The sequence below is a fragment of the Acartia tonsa genome, chromosome 8, assembly GCF_053477335.1.
Source record: "Acartia tonsa isolate MP-2025a chromosome 8, ASM5347733v1, whole genome shotgun sequence".
NCBI lineage: Eukaryota > Metazoa > Arthropoda > Copepoda > Calanoida > Acartiidae > Acartia > Acartia tonsa.
In genome coordinates this window covers 26,313,062-26,332,715 of record NC_137267.1, presented here as the reverse complement: position 1 = coordinate 26,332,715, position 19,654 = coordinate 26,313,062, and the positions used below count along the sequence as shown (strand labels likewise).

The 19,654-nt window shown below is 31.1% G+C and overlaps 1 protein-coding gene across 1 annotated transcript in view; it reads left to right on the top strand.

Annotated features, from left to right (window-relative positions):
- The window catches only part of LOC145326396 (WSCD family member CG9164-like), a 60,353-nt gene that overhangs the window by 31,288 nt on the left and 9,411 nt on the right, over positions 1 to 19,654 (top strand). Inside the window, exons 2-9 of the mRNA XM_080169733.1 lie at positions 8,158 to 8,205; positions 13,645 to 13,710; positions 14,786 to 14,883; positions 15,361 to 15,429; positions 16,178 to 16,270; positions 16,813 to 16,928; positions 17,779 to 17,831; positions 18,200 to 18,309. Coding sequence (XP_080025859.1) covers positions 8,158 to 8,205; positions 13,645 to 13,710; positions 14,786 to 14,883; positions 15,361 to 15,429; positions 16,178 to 16,270; positions 16,813 to 16,928; positions 17,779 to 17,831; positions 18,200 to 18,309 — 653 coding nt within the window. The remainder of the gene's footprint in view (positions 1 to 8,157; positions 8,206 to 13,644; positions 13,711 to 14,785; positions 14,884 to 15,360; positions 15,430 to 16,177; positions 16,271 to 16,812; positions 16,929 to 17,778; positions 17,832 to 18,199; positions 18,310 to 19,654) is intronic.

Below are 19,654 nucleotides of genomic sequence, written 5' to 3'. Positions count from 1 at the left end.
GGAGAAGCTATCTTTTAAACGAAAAATTGTGAGGGGGTGGGGTAATTTTTTTGGTAGAGACAGACACAGATTATCACTTCCTTAGATAGATAGACAAAAAGATGGGTAGATAGATAGATAGAGATAGATAAAGAGACAGATAGATAGATTGATGGATGGATAGATAATTAGATTGAAAGATGGATATATGGATAGGTATATAGATATATAGATAGATAGATAGATATAGATGGATTGATAGATAGATAGACAGATAGATAGATAGATAGACAGATAAATAGATAGATAGATAAACAGATAGGAATATAGATAGATAGAATCAAATAAAAAGAAATAGCCTAAAACCTGTCCATATAACAATACTAAGCTTCCCTGACAATTTAACAATGAATAGTTAAGAAAGCGTCATCTATTAAACCGGTTTTAAACTGATTTTTTCAAATCAAATCATAAAAGCAAAGTTGTTAAGCATGAAAAAAACTCTAGCATATTAAAAATTACCCAGATAGCATTATTTTTGCTTGTTTTATGATAAAATTAATTTTTTTCTGTTCTGCAGTTTTTTTCTGTCTAGAGTTAAAAATCATGAAAATTGGTGAACTCAATTAGTTGTTCTTTTAAGGGCAGCTTTATACATATCTTACTGGGTGGATTTAAGCTATTTTCATTACATCCCTCGCACAAATATATTATAATCTTATATAGGAAATAACTTCAGAGAGAGAGGGGACAATAGTCCCCAAAGTTTTCTTATTCGTTGATTTAATAATTTTATGGCCTATAGGTAATTTTGATTGCTTGGTTTATTGAGTTGTGTGTTCAAACGTCTCACTCACTAATCTACAGATAAGGTAATTTGTGTATAATTTGGGATGTTTATCAATTTATCGGCCATTGTCTAATCTCTGGTTATATTATAACAATTTGTTATTAAAAAATCTTTAAATGTCATTTTATGTTTTATTCTTTTTAGTAGCAAAGCTACTCTATAAATAACTTTGTGTGTCTGTCCGTCCGTCCATCTGTACGGCTAAGGAGAAAAATCAATTTCGTAGAAAGCTTAAATTTTTAGTGTTAACCTAAGAGAGAGAGGACAATAGTTCCCAAATTTTAAAATAAAGTTTACTAATTGTTGGCTTAACAACTTTGGGGAATTTTCTTGACTTTTGATTAGTTTGTCCATAAAGTTGAGTAACTAAACGTTTCAACCACTAATTGTAATCTACAGAAGAGGTTATTTTGTGTATCATCTTTGGGTTTGTACATCAATATATCGGAAATTGTCTTATCCCTTTAGATCCCTGGTTATATTATAACCATATCTTATTTATCATTATCTTTAAATTGCTTCTTATGTTATCTTTTTTAGCAGCAAAGCTACTCTATAAATAACTTGGTGCGACTGTCCGTGCGTCCATCTTTATAACTAATGGGAAACGTGTATTTCTTGACTACTATTTAAGGTAGAAAGCTGAAATTTTTGTTGAAAACTTATAAAACCCATGCACATCTTGAGTGAGCCATACCCCGAATTTTTCAAGCGAAAATTCTATATCAGTGAGCATTAAATGTGAATTTATCTTTTACTGTTAAAGAAAACAAGGATGATAACATCCATAAAAATAAAGCTCTAAAAACGAAGGACCATAGAACATGAATACATGTAGAGAGTCAAAACTTTGGGTACTTATATTTAAATTGATAAGTATACTGACTTCTTAAATTTTAAAATGTCCCAACCTTTTAACCAATAAATTTATAAATAAAATTGATAATCATCATTGAAGACGCATAAACATTTATCTTATATTGTCTTATCCCTTAGAAACCCTTCAGAAAATAGATGTTTTAAAAGTTGAAATGCTGGAAATAATAATTTATTGTCTGAGATTTTCGCAAACTCTAATAATCTGTTTATTCCAGATGGGTAATATAGTGATACCCCACATCCCCTCCCAACAATAGAGGAACATATTGACTAATATCTGAAAACTATATTATCAACCTGAAAGGATGTCATTTTAATTGTCCAATGTCCCCTCTCTTCCTGAATATTTTGATTGTAGAATTTTAGGTAAAATTAACCTATTGTTATTTATTTACATTATTATAAGTAAAATATGACAACTATTTTACAGGGAGGGAGGGGGCATTAGGCTGTATATTACACTAGTCTCCAAAGTTTTATGATAACGCTTTCTTTTTCGTTGGCTTAAAAATTTAGGAGATTTTAATAAATTTTAAAAAAAGTTAAAGGCCCAAATGTTACAACCACAAATTATAATCTACAGAAGGGGTAATTTTGTGTTTCGTTATTGGGTATGTACATCAATTTATCGGCTATTGTCTTATCCCTTTAGATCCCTGTTAAAATATGACTTTTATTTTATATTAGGTAATGTAAAAAACACAAACTCTACGAATTAAAGAATCCGCTAATTATTTAGATGTTAAAAACAGACGTTATTTTTTCATGTAAACAAGTATGTCAGTTACTTTGCTAGATAGATAGAGAGAAAGAGATAAACAGATAGATATTTGCAGGGTTCTCCTTGGAAACAACAAATTTTTAAACAGTCATTTAAATTTTTTGTCTGACTGACAGTTAAATACTTATTTTAGGTGTAAATGTACTTTATTGGATATTCGGAAATTGGCATGTGTGACGTCATAAAAATTCACCCTTTTTAGGGGTTTCCTTTTCCACTTCTCCTCTAATCCTTCCTCTTTAGATGTATTTTTATGACGTCATACATGACACTTTCCGCATAACTACCTTTCCTTAAAAATTTAAATTTCAAATTTTTATTTTGTTTATAGTAATGAAAACAAAAAATCAATAGTAAGCTTTGCTCCTCCTACATATTTGTATATTGCCCCAAGACAACTCAAGAAGTTTTAAGTGGGGGGTTGACAAGGGATAGGGAAAAATATGCTTCAAGTATTTCAAGTACTCTTTTTGTATTGAAATCTTTAAATCTTAGAAAAGAAACTGATGGGAAGGGTTAGGTAGAGGGGATTCAGGAAGATTTACTAGATTGTTTGCAAAAAAAGTAATTTTTTTCATTATGTTTAAAAAAAATCATATCAAGCACATAAACTAAACATCTAATAACAATTTTTGATTACATATTTCTGTCCTAATGTGTTATTTACTTTTACTTTTACAAGTTCACTTTTATTACTAAGTGAACTTGAAAACTCTTCCAACCTTTGTAAGATATGCATAAAAAAAACAAATGATAATGCACAAAATTACCACTTCTGTAGATGAAAATTAGTAGTTGAACACTCAACTGAATTAACCAACCAATCAAATTCACCAAAGTCACCCAAGTTGTTAAGCCAACAAATAAGAAAACATTATTATAAAACTTTGGGGACTAGTGTAATAAACAGCCCATTGTTCCTTCTCCCCCCCTCCCCTCCATCCTATTCTATAAAGTAGTAAGCTTTTTTTGTCTTTAGTGAAGGATCTTGCTAACCGCTGAACCGATAAATAAAGCCTTTTTCATGGGAATTTAGCTGTGCGGACGAGATAGCACATCATTTTATATGATTAAAGAAACAGAAATACTTAGCAGTAGGGGAGATTTGAATATGCATTTTAATCTAACATTTATGTGGTGATGAATAAATTATCAAATTACATAAAATTATTAAATTCATAATGAAGCTACTCTGTTATTGAAAATTTCGTTATCATTTACGTAAAATACTGTCCAACAAACAATTAACCCTTTGATTGCACGAATTTTTTTTCTGAAAAGTTCTAACTGTAATTGTTAACGAGTTGCGCCTTTTTAAAGGCCAAGGCATTATTCCTTCTCTAACTGTTTATGACGATCACATGACAAATCCAAAGTAGAGAGGATTTTTAATAACTTTAGTTATGATCTAGTGTCAGTCTTACATTCGAACCTATCACCTCAATTTTTAAATTAACAAAAAGAGCTAACCGTTACGAACGGACGACCTTAATTGTAGTTTTATAAAAAAAATACTAAAATGAAAATTATTTCATATTTCATTCTGAATACTGAAAAAGAAAAAAAATATTATTATTACTTATCGTGCTGTGCTAATTTTGAATAATTTCATCCTTTTAATCAATTTTATCAAAATCTTTGGAAAGGTTGTGTGATTTAAACAAGACATTTTTGGTTTTCATATGTGAAAACTCTTAAACTGGCTCTAAAAAAAATATTGAGAGCCACTACATATTAGATTCCAATGTTTATCTCTAGATCAAGGTATTTATGACTTGGTGCTTATCTTAGCTAAAATCTTTTACATATAAGATTCAACAATGGCTCTTTAAAATTCTCCAATGAGCCGGCTCTCGGATTTTATATTATTACATATATTGCCCCAAATGTATACTATCTTTCTAGTTTCTAGCACATTTAAAATCGAAGGGGGGGGGGGTATGATTATTATGCTATACACTTGTCTTTTGGATTAAGGTTAAGATTTGATAAAAAAAAAGATTTGTGTGTATTTTAACATGGGACAAGGAAAAATGTCTGTAATACGATGCTATACATGATTTTTCATTATGGCTGAGTATCGGTTCTAATCCCGGGGATATTAACCTGTTTCGAAGCCATACTGGATAACGATTTCATATATCACCATGTAAATAACAGGGGATTCAAGAATAAAGTCCGGGTTTTAGTACAGAAACCTGACTAAATACAAAACAAGAGAATGATAATTCAAAATCAACCTTAAAATCCTTCGAAAATTTGAATCTGCCTCATTCCCCATTTCAACCTTTTATGAAGGGTAAATGATACCCCTGTCACATTATTTTGTTTTTAATATAAGAAAGAAACATAAAACAGGCAAATAATTTTCCCTACAAAAAATAGCTAAAAACCTGACCTTATCAAATTCTTAGCTGATAATCATTAAAGCCATCTACGATATCTTACTTGACATATGAACCGAAAGGAAGACAAAAAATATGTACTACATTTGGAAATGGGATTATATATAAATGTAAAATGTCTAGAATAGTATGCTTACATGTTTCTGTAATACTATTTATGTGGTTGTAAATAAAATTATGGGAAATACAATGTTGTTCTCTCATAATGGCAAGCTTGTATTCTGAAGTCTATTCTACTCATACAATGTTATAATACAATGGATATTGTGTGTATGTATGATGCAAGATCTCTTAAACAGTAAATTTAGGAATACCCGTCCTGCACAAACTAGTAACATTCTGTCAACTCATAATTTGCATCAATTTTAATTTCTTTTTCAACAGATCTTATTTTTTTTCTTTGCCTAGATTATCAGTATATATACTTTTCTATGCATTCTGTAAACGAAAGGACAAAGATCAATTCAAAACTGATATTATTTTTATAATTCCTTTCAATATCCCCGAGTAAAGCAAAACTTGATATGAATCTATTAATCAAAGATATATACTATTTCTTCTACTCGCGACATTAATTATTCCGGTAATTTCACATTAACCGAAAGTTAACCAAGGGCTAGCTTTGCTGCCTTGTTTAGGTTAGGTTAAGTTTGCTAAAGATTAGATAAGTTCTGCAGGATTATTGCTACTGGGATATAAAATTACTTGAAACATGTTCTTTTAATATTTGAAATTAAGGGGGGGGGGGCGGGTATTATGACTGTGGTCAACTCGTAGTTTAAGAGACTATACCCATAAATCACTTCATTAAATACCCTCAAAGTGTCATATAGAAAAATAAAGTGTGATATGAGACAACAATATGGTAAAAATAAAATAAACTTGATTTTCTATTTATACATAGTTGTATGATTTATACGTGAATTAATTTTCAAATAAAAAACAACATTTTTTTTATAAAAAATTAATTCAGTTTAATTAGAGCAGTAATCCGTGAAGGAAATAGGAAGATTTATTCTAGCAAACATAATTGTAAGCAAAAAAACTAATATGTAAATAGCCTTGCTTCTAAAAAAAACATAAAAGTGATTCTCCTCTTCACCGACAAAAGACAATCTAAGGAAACTCTATTGTTTTGTATTAATTATAGAGTAGCCAATATTTCTTGACTTATTATTTAATTTATGTGATTGTTTGTCATGTTAGGACATTCTTAAACTCTAGCTTATATGTATACTGTATAGTTTGGAATAATACAACACTTTATAAAAACGATTTTCAGTATGGCATTAAAACCGATTAATATCGTCTGGATTAGAACCGATTCTCATACCAAAAAATTACTTGTAGCATCGCATTACAGACAACTAACTACGAATATTTAAAAAAAAATTAATACCAGTTTTGTTAGTCCGTGTCTTCGGCACCTCTCTCCACTTTTATTTCTAGTTTGTAATGTAAAATGAACTTCCCCCAAATAGTTAAATGCCATCTGTGGATTTTATAAGCCTTACTTTGAAGGAGAACCAAATCGGTTGAGTTGTCAGCGAGTTCCTTCCCCATAGACACACAGACATCCTTTTATTTTTATAAAAGAATATTAAAACTAATTAAACATAAAAATCAATTGCAAGTATATGCAAATAAAATAAATTCCTGACAAAAAGCTGACATAATGTTACATATGCGAAGTCCTACTAGAATTATCTAAATTATATGTATTTATAAGGATTCTGTTGATTTATTTTGCATGTTATAAACGAATTTTAATTTGTAATGTGTAATTCTAGAATTAATTTTATTCTGCGTTTTAATATAAAATGCTAATTTTATATATGAAACCTTTTTTTCTGTCATTTGAAAAAGAGTAAACGAAATAGGAATTAGAAGGTAAGACTATTGTCCCTTTTGTTGCAACGCCTCTTAAGGGGCGTTTCGTGGTATTTTCACAGTATCATTTCCCCTATTTCTGGCCCCTGCGGCGGGCTCTAAACCTGCGTGGCTCATTACCTAACTCTGCGAGGCAATCTAACCCAACTTTACCTAAAATAACATATCAAAAGCTACTGTGAAAATACGACTAAATGCCCCTTGAGTGGCGTTGTCACGAAAGGGACGAAGGTTACTAAGTTAAAATATTTATTGTAAAGCCCACCAGAAGATAAAATTTAATAACATTGATCTTTAAAGCAAAAAATTGAAAATTAAATTTTAGCAACATTTTTTTTTTATAATTGCGAAAAATAACGGTAATTACGGCGAGAAAATAAATTACAAGTAGCAAAAAGTTGTGTTTAGTGTTAATTTAAAAAGAACAGCTTACTTATATTTTTACACCATTTACACTCTTAGCGAATGAAGAATTTTTAGATTTTTAAAATAGAATTTGATTTATTAAAATCAACTATGTTATGGTATGCTACTGTTTCAAAGATCTATAAATGAATAAACGTTAACTTAATCTATAAAACTATATTTATTTATCTATTTGTCGTCAATTTAGCTTACCTCATTTTCATCCATTAGAAGGGGAGGGGTATGGGGTAAAGGAAGTATCGTTATTTTAGCCGACTGCGAGCATAACGTTATCAGAGTGGTACAAAATCCAAGAAGTAATATATCAATCATTAAACATAATCTAGAGTATAATTGTATAATTAATGCATCTTTGACTAAAACAAAGTATTTAACAGTTGCACAAACTAAACACTGTGCATTAGATTCTTAGTTATATTCTATTGTTATTGTTAATTGTGAATTATACCAAAGTAAATGTATCATTATAGGCCTTAAAATGAAATGCCTGCTATAAGTATAATTAAGAAAAATTAATTCAACCTATAAAGTTACTCTAGTTCAAGTAAATTCAATATCAATTATAATAACGTGTACTTACATAATAATTGCAAAGTTCTTCAAAGTTTTATTAACAAATTCCCATATTTTGGCTTAAAAACTTTAACTTTTTAATTATTTTATTAAATTCTGATTGGGTCGCATCTTGTAATTTTAACCAATAATTTCAATCTAAGGAGAATTTTTTTTTGTATATCAATTTTTAATTGTCTTAACTCAGACCCTACTAATTTTGAACAAGGACAATTGTGTTAAAAATCTGAAACTATTTATTCATAATTCAGCCATTGTAAACTTTTTTTTGCATACGGCGTCTCTGTGTGTGTTTTTGTTAATGTTCAAATTGTAAACTAGCTACGTTTCTATACAGATTCTGCTAACATGTGACATTCCTCTTTTTATTTTAGGCCCTCGTTCATGAGATCAGCATGGATTCTTCTCAACTGGAAAGCAAGGTAACAACATTATAGAAAATTTTGGATCATGGAAAGAAAACGAAATAGTAGTTTTCGTCGTATTTTTGAAGTAGCTTTTTGAAGCTTAGTGAATATTAATGATTACCCAGCTCAATTATAACCCTAGATGGGCTAGAAAAAAAACTTTTTCTTTCTACTGTATTCATGAATTAGAAAAAATACATTACACTGTACTTGCTTTACTTGAAATATTAAAAATTTGTTTACAAAAATCTAAAGATATAAATTTAACATGAAAGAAAAACCAACACAAAAGAATACCAAATTAGAATTTCAAGAAATTTTAAGAATAACAACGCAACTTTTTTTCAAAAGCTTTTTAAATATTACATTTAAATTCTTTTTAATCAATACTATACTATTTTTATGCCATAAGATATACGTAATTATTGGACAGATATATATCCCATTTGAAGTAAAGATTCTTTTAGGCTGATGGTATCAGTATTCCCCATCCCATTCTAAGAGAAATATTACCTTAGAAAAGATTTGCTCCTTTCTTCTACCCACCTGCTAATTTCTTTCTCTATTTTACGGAAGCTTATATTGTTCTTGCTAGTTGTTATCTATTAAATTCTATTTCTAGATTAGAGGTGCCCTAGCATAATAAAGACGTAGTAAAAAAAAAGAAAATAGATATTTAGAAAAAGTAAAAGAAAACTAAAAACCGATATATTTTCTTTTTTACTGGTAAATGTAAAAGATATATTGTAACAAGAATAAACTACACTGTGTGAAATAAGCAGATGTTTCATACGCAATTATATCTAGTACCCAATCTAATATTTAAGATATTCGTGTCTGTGTATCTTCTTCATCATGTGTAGACGCTCATTTCATAAATTGTCATATACTTAACTAGTGGCTACACCTCTTCAGGGGGGAGGCTACTAGTGACAATTCCTCTTAAGAAAATTCTTCAAATAGTTTGACAATTTTTTTTCGGGACATATAAAAAGTTTCTCTGTAAAGGGTAATCATGCAGGTCCAGATCTTTCGGTACAAACAAATAGTCATACTCACACACAGGCAGACATCCAGCTTCTTTAAATACCATATTTTCTCAGATCTTTGATTCTACTATTCGACAACATTATTCTTGTTTTTTCATTAATTCATACTTTAAAACATTTTTGGAAGAAAATTACCAAATAATATTTTTTAAACAATTAATTTTATATGATAGATGTTAAGGTAAACTTTTCGATTGGTTTAACGTTTTTATTACTTATGTTAACTTTTACCTATTAAATTAATAAGTATGTTTAAAAGCATTCAGCAGAATTGCATAACTAAGTCTCAGATCCTACAATAATGTATCATTACTCGGATCTTACACCAGCTTTTTATGTTCTATTATAAAGTTAATTTTGTAGCGGGCTAATATAACGATCTCCCCCTACTTTACTTCATCATCTTTCCTCCTACTGAATAAACTCCCCGACAAGTTAATGAGGGAGGAAATTGCAACCTAAACTTACGACAATTTTTCTCTTGTTAAATCATCCACGTATATTCTACATCTACATTAAACGTGTTGCTTTAAAACCTATGATTATTTGGTCAAGTAACACCTTACAGACAACCAAGCTTGTATTACACGATCTTTGTCAGAAAGTCGTACCTAATTAAATATTTGTGTCTATTTATTGATCAGGGCATTCTCCCTACTTGAATCCAACACATTCTTTACAATTATACTAGCGGCTTCGCCCCTAGCCTCTAGGGGCTGTGCCCCAAGAGGTGATAAAAAAAAATAGGCGAAATTCGTAAAAGGACCAAGGAAATCTTCTGCATAAAAAAAAGGACCAAGGAAATCCTTGCAAAAAAAGGACCAAGGAAATCTTCTGCAAAACCAAAAGAAATAGGGGAGGGGAATTTTCATTTTTGAGGGGGTTCGGGGTGTCCCACCCTCCAAGAAAATAGCTTAAACCCACCACAGGACCGATAGTTATATACCCTGAAGAGTAGAATCCAATCAGCTCAGTGTTTACAGAGATCTTAAGCTTCAGACGGACGGACAGACAGACATCAAGCTACTTTGTATTATAGATATTACATATAACTATATGTACATAAATATCCTACTTTGCATAAACTTTGTATTATGAATAATGAGGTATAATTAAACAAGTCTAGCCTAGATGTAACTACTGTCTACAAAGTAACAATAATTACAAAGCAATTTTCACTCTAACAAATAGTGGACCACAAAGAATTGATGCTTATAATGGGATGGGTTAGGTTGAGTAAGGAGTTTAGGGCAAGATTTTTTTTTTAAAGTTAATTTTCCGTGCGTAACGGATAGCTCTTATTGTTGTTGGTTAGAATTGTCCTATCAATTTCATATTTTGAATTATGTTATAGTTGGGTACAATTGAAATAGCTTAGCCACTCTTTAATTGTTACAAGAAAGTCCTTGCGTGTCCATTTAAAACTTGTTTGACAACAATGATAATTTTTTAGGACAACAAGTAATGATAACTATAATCAAGTCCTAAATAATGCAGATATGTCCTTAAACAGTACCGTGTGTAAAGAGTTAAGACTTTAGGGGGCTAGGTGTCGCTTCGGGTACTAGGTAACTAGACCTCTCTCCACGCACCTTGAAACATACATACAATACTTATGATTGCGGTGTAAAGCGTCCATTCACCCATCAGACAACCAACTCTCTGAGATGCACGACCTTTGTCTGAGAAGTCCTAACTGTGCATGGTAGCGAGTTACGCCTGTTTTGGGCCAAGGCATTCCCCCCACTCTAACTATTTACGTCGCGCATCTGACATAGTAGCAGTGGGAACCATTTTTAACGTCTTTAGTTATGACGCGGTGTCGGGCCGAGATTCGAACCTATCACCTTCCCGACGACGAGCGGATGCGCTACGTGTTGAGCCACGGTCGCGGGTGTACTGTATATGAGTCAATTTGGCAACAAATTTATACTCTTTTTTGACTATGTACAATTATATTCTGCTTGTATAGTTCTAACACACAAGTTTGTCCTACCGTCAGATGTTGTCAATAAGTTGAAAATAATGGGGGGATGGGGGAGCTTAGGGGGGAGGGGGGCTCTGCTGCCCACTAGTAGGATCGAGGATTTATGCTATTACAACTTTCACAAACTATCACAAATTTAGAATATTAAGCTTCAAATTAAGACAATTTAGAACACCAAAGTAATAAATAGAAACTTTTCTTCAATAATAAGTAGGTTTTTTTGCGTCCCTTTCAATGGAAAAAAGAAAAACGAATTAATCCACTCCCAATTATTTCCAATATTGTTTTTTTCTTCATATTGTTTTTTTATTAATTGATATGTAATTTCTTTTATTATTAGGTCCTTAAGAATTAAAAGGGTTGCTTTATCTGTATGTCTGTCTGTTCTACTTAAAATAGTATAATTCTTGTATCTGGAAATAAAAATACATACAGGACAACCAGAGAAAAATCCTTAATAAGTAAACAGGGTTACCAAAAAAAAACTATGCTACAATCTTGAACAAAATATAAAAATGTTAAATAAATGCAAAAGAGTTGTGTAAAAGTAAGGCTGGGTTCTAGGATCATCATATTAACTTATAACAGAGAGGATCTCGTTGTATTGTTGCGAATGTAAATAAATAAAAAATAGTTAAAAGTCATGTATAAAAATTAAAGCAACAGAGAACATGTAAAACCAGTGGCGCGCAGAGGAGTTTTTTAAACACTCCCCTTAAGTTTAAGGAGTGTTATTATTTTACCCTGACACCCCCCTTGGCTGTATTAGAGTGGTGTATCAGGGGGGTTGAACACCCTTGTTAAGGGGGATGTAGAGAGGTGAAGGTGTGAACACTAAGGGTGTGTATCCACACCCGTTAATTCTGCTAGGGGGGTGGGTAACCCCCTCTGTGTAAAACATTTATAGGGAAAAGGTAAAAATATAAAAGGAGAAATATAGAGTAACATAGTGGCAGACAGACAGATACAAAGTTGTAGAAAAGTTTAGATATTAACAAATCAGACCTGTTACAAAATTCTGCTGTGAATATATACTGCCAAGCCACTCTTGAAACTACTTTGGACGTGTGTTGTAAGGTTACAACAAAAGAATACTAAACACCAGTGGTTTACACGAATATTAAAGGATATGTTCACAGTTTTAGAAGGAAGAAATATTTGATTAATAATTTGACCAAAGAGAGAGAGAGATAGATAGATAGAAAGTAAGTTAGGTAGATAGATAGATAGATAAATGGATAGACAGATAGACACACAGCTAGCTAGCTAGATAGATAGATAGATAAATAGACAGATAGATAGATAGATAGATATATAGATAGATATATATATATATAGATAGATAGATAGATAGATAGATAGATAGATAGATAGATAGATAGATAGATAGATAGATAGATAGATAGATAGATAGATAGATAGAAAAAAAAGAAACGAAGAAAAACATTTAATTTTACTTATCTTATCCCTAGTATCCTTTACCAAGCTAGCCACATGCATAATATTTGAAAAGAATTTCTACAGTGAGGCTTCTTATAGGTCCTGAGATGGTTTTATTCAATTTTATTTTTTATAATTTAGTCAGGGTATGGTTTTAGCTATTCTACTACTCTTCCATTTCTCCTCGAATATAGAACCCTTAAATGCTAGGGGCGCAGCCGCTAGTGTTTTTTATTTTAACAAAAGTACATTAAACAATTGTGTGTTTTATTGAAAACTGAAATCACAGAATGTGGGGGTTAAGAGGTGTTTAACCCCCAAAACTATAAAATCCCTCCTATCTAACCCGCTCCAAATAAAAAATGTATTGTATCATTGTTTGTGATAGAAATTTCTAATAATAATTCCATAGTTTTACTGTTTCAGATTTTAAACCATAAATCTTTGAGTCGCGAAAGGTTGGAAAAAAAAATATGACGACTTAAACTTGCCTATTTTGCCTTAATTTACGTTTGAAATGTACATTTTAAAATCTTGTAGAAAATACATACCTTTAAATATGTATGTTGTGAAAGTATAAAATATAATCTCTCCATATTTTGTGTGATAATGTATTCAAGATACCATTAGTGTCAACTTTTAGTACGCACTCATCAAATTACAACCACTCTACCATCTTTATATATACATACATTAAAAGTATATTATATTTTAAGTAATGGATAAAAACCTTTACACTTTAAACTTTTCCATAATTTTATAGAAGTATTATTGAAATAATTCTTAATATAACTGACTTTTGGCAGGGATCTAAACTTAATAAAGCAACCAATCAAACTTAATTTAAAGTCCCCAAAGTTGTTACTATCAAACTTTGGGGACTAGTATAAAAAAAAGCCCATTGTCCCCTCTCTCTCTGGACTTATAGTATTTTTTTATAGTAAAATACAATTTTTCTATTTGTTATTTTTTATTCAGGTTATTTCTACTTGGAGTAGCTACACTACTGTACCTGATGATCTCTTGTCTTCTTACTGTTACCAGGTAAGCCTGTCGTCTCAGAAAACGCCTATCCTAAAGGCCTATCTTAGAAAACGCCTCTATTATAATCTTAAAAAGCGCCAGCATTATAAAATGCTTACCACAAATATTGATCAAATTTTAAAAAAAAATTATGACAAAGTAAAGACAGCTATCAAGGGTCAGGTACAGATTTACCTAGGCACGACAGAAATAATCAAAATAGCAGGGGAATTATAGTCAGAGATGTTTTGTAGTTAATTACTTTTGGTTCAAATACTTCAAACGTATAAAATCATTATAATATAAAATCACTATAATAATACCATTTCTAAGCAAAAAATATTTTGTTATTTTAGTAAATGGTTTTCAATTTGTGATCTTGGATGTAGTCATCTTTACTTTTTACTATTTATTGGCACTTTGACTTTAACATCGCATTTAATGAACTTTGAAAAATAATAATGAAAAACATACACTTACCATTCCTGTAATTAAAGTACCAAAATCTTTTGAATATTTGGGATAAGACATAGGAACAAGTCTTAACCGAGCCCATCAAAATTTAGTGAAAGTATTTGAGCTGACGAATAAGATAATGCGATTATAAAAATTTGGATACCAGTTTAATTTAAAATCCAATTTCCCCTACCTAAAGAAATCTAGGTTTCTTTTTTAACCTATTTTCTTGGATGTATATACTATACACGTTTCAACTTTAGCAGACGGTTACACTTAAGTTAAGGAATAGTTATTTTTATATGCAAACTATTTGTATATATTTATTTATATAAGGCTTAGATGAAATATAAATAAAAGATAACTAATGAAGAATATACAAATAAGGATTATAGTGATACATTTTCTTTAGCATACATAATATTTATATTTTATATAAATACTAGCGGCTTCGCCCGTAGCCTCTAGGGGCTTTGCCCCAAGAGATTTGTTCAACCTTATTTTTCAGATTTCAGATTTATATCAGGTTAGGTAGCCATCCTGAATTAGGAGCAGGTTAATGATATTGCTGAATTACTACTGAACATAACCGTCCTTTTTTCTGCTTTTATTATGAACATAATTAAATATTAATTTTTAGTCTTGATGCTGGTAACTTAGCTTCTAAAAATGGATTTGTAGAACCGATAGTTCAAAAAACAGCGACTGGAACCAAAATTGGACTTTCATCTTTTACAGGTAAAATCGTTCTGTTGATTTTAAACACACTCAACTGTTTCGTTCCATCTCTTTCTACCTCTTTTTTATTAGCAAAGCTATTCTTTAATTCACTTCGTCTGTACGTCCGCCAGTCCATCAGTCAGTCAGTCCATAACTCTATGGTGGAAAGTTAATTTTCTCATCTGCAATTTAAGATAGACGGCTGATTTTTTTGTGATGACTCGCTGTATTAATATGCATCCAGTATGTAATTTACTTTGTCCGTCGACCTGTCAGACATGCTAAAATCATAATTATTGAAAACTAAGCAAATACGAATAAAAGTTTCCGTGATTTTTTTTCTCAAATAAATTATTATTATTGTCAACAAATTCTCTTTAAATCTCCTTCCATATTCCCATACATGATTTTTTGTGCTTCGATACTTATGGAAGTTATCATCCTTGTTGACTCAATTAAGCGACAAAATTGATTTTGTTTAAAAAAAAAATTTAGGTGTTATGATGCACAGTGAGAGTAAGAAAAGAAGAAAAAGTGCCAAAATTAGTTGGTGTAAACAATTAGGTAAAATAAACTTACAAGATTGGCGAATTATAGATATATAGGAGATAGATTGACATTAATAGATAGATTGGTATATATTAAAAGATATATGGATTGACAGAATAGAATCCTGTCTGTTTGTTCGTCCACCTAACGGTTGAGCCACCAAAATTAGGTTGGGTTAAGAAATACAATCAACAAACAAGCAATTAATTTACATAAACTGGTCTTGAAGAAGCGTACTACTACCGGCCCAACCTTTTTTGAGGGGGGGGGGGGGTAATTTTAGGTCGTCCCAACCCTTTTAGACAATATCTTCAAACAATTAATGGATCTGTAGGGAAGTTGGACAAAGTGTCTCGAAAATCATGTGACGTCATAAAGAAGATTTTTGAGACACTTTGTCCCAGTACGATTGATAGATATTACAGAGATTTGCAAAAATACAAAGAGTGCCAAAATTAGTACATGTACAATACATGGTAGATAATCAAGTAAGAAATAGGGCAAATCTGCAAAAACAATGAAAGGAATTAATTTCATAGACTTTTCAGTTCTACATAGTTAATATATTTTATCGTCCGTTTGCCGTTAGTACCTTACTCTGGCTTACTGCAGAAGTTATTGTATCTAATAGTATTTCTTCAATGATTTTTTAGTTATTTGTCTGTAGATTAATACACCCAATACCCCCCAAAAATAAAATAAAAATATATTTGTGAGTAAGATATTGCCTTCAGATTACTACAAAGAAATCTATTTGTTACAGGAATGCGACCAGAACCTGGTCCTGTGGTGGCACTGGCATCCTTTCCAGGTTCTGGTAATACCTGGCTCAGATACCTTCTTCAACAGGCAACAGGTCAATAGATGTATAGATAAATAAATAGATAGATGGATAGATAGATAGTTATGCAGATAGATTGATGGATAGGTTCTGGTAACACCTGGCTCAGATACCTTCGTTTAACTATACTATGCTTTCTGTCAACATTAGGAACAGTTAAACTTAATAAGCACATTTGACTGGAATCTTACTCACAATATTGCGGAAGCTACTATTCCCTTTATATGATAGAATATTGTTGCCTAGCAGTACTTTCATGTATATATTTATTCTTGTATTTTTGAATGAAGGAATTCGTCTAGAATTGGCTTTCAGACACTTTTCAATGAAAAAATTGACATTCAATATCTCTATACAACCATTTATTTATCTACTAATATTTTAGTTTTTACAGGGATTCTTGGGGATAAGGCAATTTGAGATAAATTAAAATACTCTCAAATTCCATAAACAACATTACCCTGTATATGTAGAATAGTTGAAAAGTTTATACACTGTAACTGTTAACCAAATCAAGAATTTAAAAAATAGTATGACTAAAAATTACATATTTGAAGGTATACTTACCGGCAGTATCTACCGTGATTTTGCGCTGTTGAAAAACGGTTTCCCCGCCGAAAATATCGCCAATGGTTCCGTCCTTGTTGTCAAAACTCATGAGTATAAAAATAAGGTAAACTTTATCCTATGATAAAAATTAGTAAGTTTTTTGTCTGAAGCTTAATATCTCGGAAAATGGTTGTCCGATTAAGTTAAAATACATGCATACAGGCAAACATCTTTCTAACATCCACCGCCCTTCTCTAAATGCAAGGCGCGAAGCAACTAGTTACCAAATAAGATATAAAAAGATTTTCGTAAGGAAAGCTCTCTTATAATTATGGTATGTATGTACGTCACTTCGTATCCGTGATTATATAAGAAGCTTACAAGGGGCGTACAGACCTTCACCTCCCCTTTGCCACGCTGCTGCTGGTTCCTTAATTTTGGTCATAATAAAGCCTAGCTTATTGAAAACAACCATACAGATCAATGTTTTAATTTTCAATTTATTGAAAAAAATAGTTTTATTGTCAAAATTAAGGGGAGGTGTATTAGTGCTTAAAAAGGTACTTTGTGGAAAAGTGCCAATTTAAGGATTTTTGTTTTGTATAAATGATTTCATCCTTTTCCTGAAACTAAATTAGTTTTATGAATCTTATTAATTAAATGAGATGACGTTTATTTTTCTAATAAATGGTCCCAATTAAATTTATTCATATTTTATCTAACCCTTTGTAAAGCTGTAATAATTATTAGCGCAGCTACACATTAAATAGGGATAGTCTTTACGTTCTTTCGTTTGCCCCTCCGCCTATCAGTTACACTGCAAATTTATGCTCTGTTATACTTTGAAATCTGTTCTACATAAACAAAATTCAAAGTAAGAATATAAAGAAATGGTTAAATAACTAATCCCTTTTATATATTATGAGTTTAATTTAATCTTTCTCTATATTGGATTAATTTCAATTTTGTTGTAGGCCAAAGAGGGGTATGATAAAGCTATCCTGTTAGTTAGGGATCCGTTTTCCAGGTAGAGTTATCCTTATTTAAAAGTAACAGGATGTTTGTGTGTCTTTGTGTGTTGTGTGTCTGTTTGTTTGAGTGCCCGAAGGATTGTTAACCTCTGAACCGATATGGTTCTCCTTTACAATGTGGATTCTTATAGGTTTTGGGAAGGCTTATAACTATTTTTAGCGTAGGGTACCTTCACCATCTCAAGAGAAATCGCTCCTTGAAATAATTAGTTCTGTATTTTCAAATAGCACAAATTAGGGTTTTCGGGGGGTCATTGGAATTTTCATTCACTGGGTTCATGTTTTTTTTTAATAAAAAAAAGCAGCTATAGGTTAGAACTTTTAATAGATATCAAATTTACGTATATAAATATTCTTATTTTAGTGTGGTGGCTGAATTTAACCGACGTTCCGGTGGTCATATTGGCCACGCTAGTATCAGTAAGTTCCGCCAAGACAATGGAAAAATGTGGAAAAATTTTGTAGATAGTAAAGGTTTGTACCAAAGGATCTCACTAACCGATGGATTAATATAGTTTGCCTTTATAGTTGATATTCTCATAGGTCCAGGGAAAGTTAACAAAAAATTGGGGTAGGGTACCTCAACTTCGCATCTTATCACCCCCCCCCCCCCCACCTAAATTGTGCTGCTAGAGGCCTCCAGAGGCGAAGACGCTAGTAGATGAATATACATATCGAATTGCATAATAGATTTCATTGGCCAGGGGAGACTTCACAAAAAAACCTACTTTTACGTTTAGCTTATAAGATCTATTTTCTCATTTGCATACGGGCGGGATAAAGTTTTAAAATTATAACAAAAAAATAAGAAAATGTGTATGCTTTTTATCAAAAAATTTGTTGATTTTTATCCTAATTCATAAGAAACTGTACCAAAATTGTCAGCATATAATAATTTCCACAAAATTTTGCTCACAACAAAAATTGAGAAGAAAAATTTGTTTTTGCAAGAATTTTTTCTTCTATGAATATTTAATGTTTACTTCAGAAAAATATAAACTATAAACTAATGGGTTCTCTCTCTAATTTGTCAAAAACTCTGTACACTCTTTCTGTTAATCTCTCGGTGTATCATTAGCTTCTCTACTGTAGGAAGTAATTGTCCTGGTTTATATTCAACTTTCATAAATCTTACTTTTTCATAATTTTCTTTCGTTCGTCCAACAGAGACAGACCAACCTACAGCTTAAACATTTTCGTTAGCATTTATGTAGAGTAGTTGCGCTTTGATCCTACCCCAAAAAGTTTTCTCTGAGCTTTGATGAAAAATAATTATTTATTTAGCACGAATTTGATATTAGTTTGTATGTTTTCCTTCTCAAAATGTTTATTTGATAGAATCTCTGTTAAGATAATGAGCCGCTAATAAGCCCTTCCACAATAGTGGACTATCTAAAATAAAGATATATATGGATAAGACAATTCGGGACGGGTTTCTGTTCTAGTCTTTTAAGGTATTGAACAAATCAACCCGGTGGATTTTTCGTTCGTGCGGGAGGTACAGTGGTATTTATAATGATCTTACAGCCTATTTGAATATTTAGATTTTGATATTTTTTCCTGGTTTCGTCTTTAATCTTCTAATATGAAAAAATATATATTAATAAAAATATAATCTGGAACATCTCTTACTTAAGACTTCACAAGAAAAAGTGAAATAATACACAATACATACGTGTTTCATAGTAATTTGGTTGCATGGAGGAAAGGAGAAGAACATTTAGAGATGGGGGGTGGGGAAGGGAGGTTTTTGTTTATAACTTTTATTGTCCTATTCTCATTTTCAAAATTACAAATGAACATTTTTGAAGATTGAGAC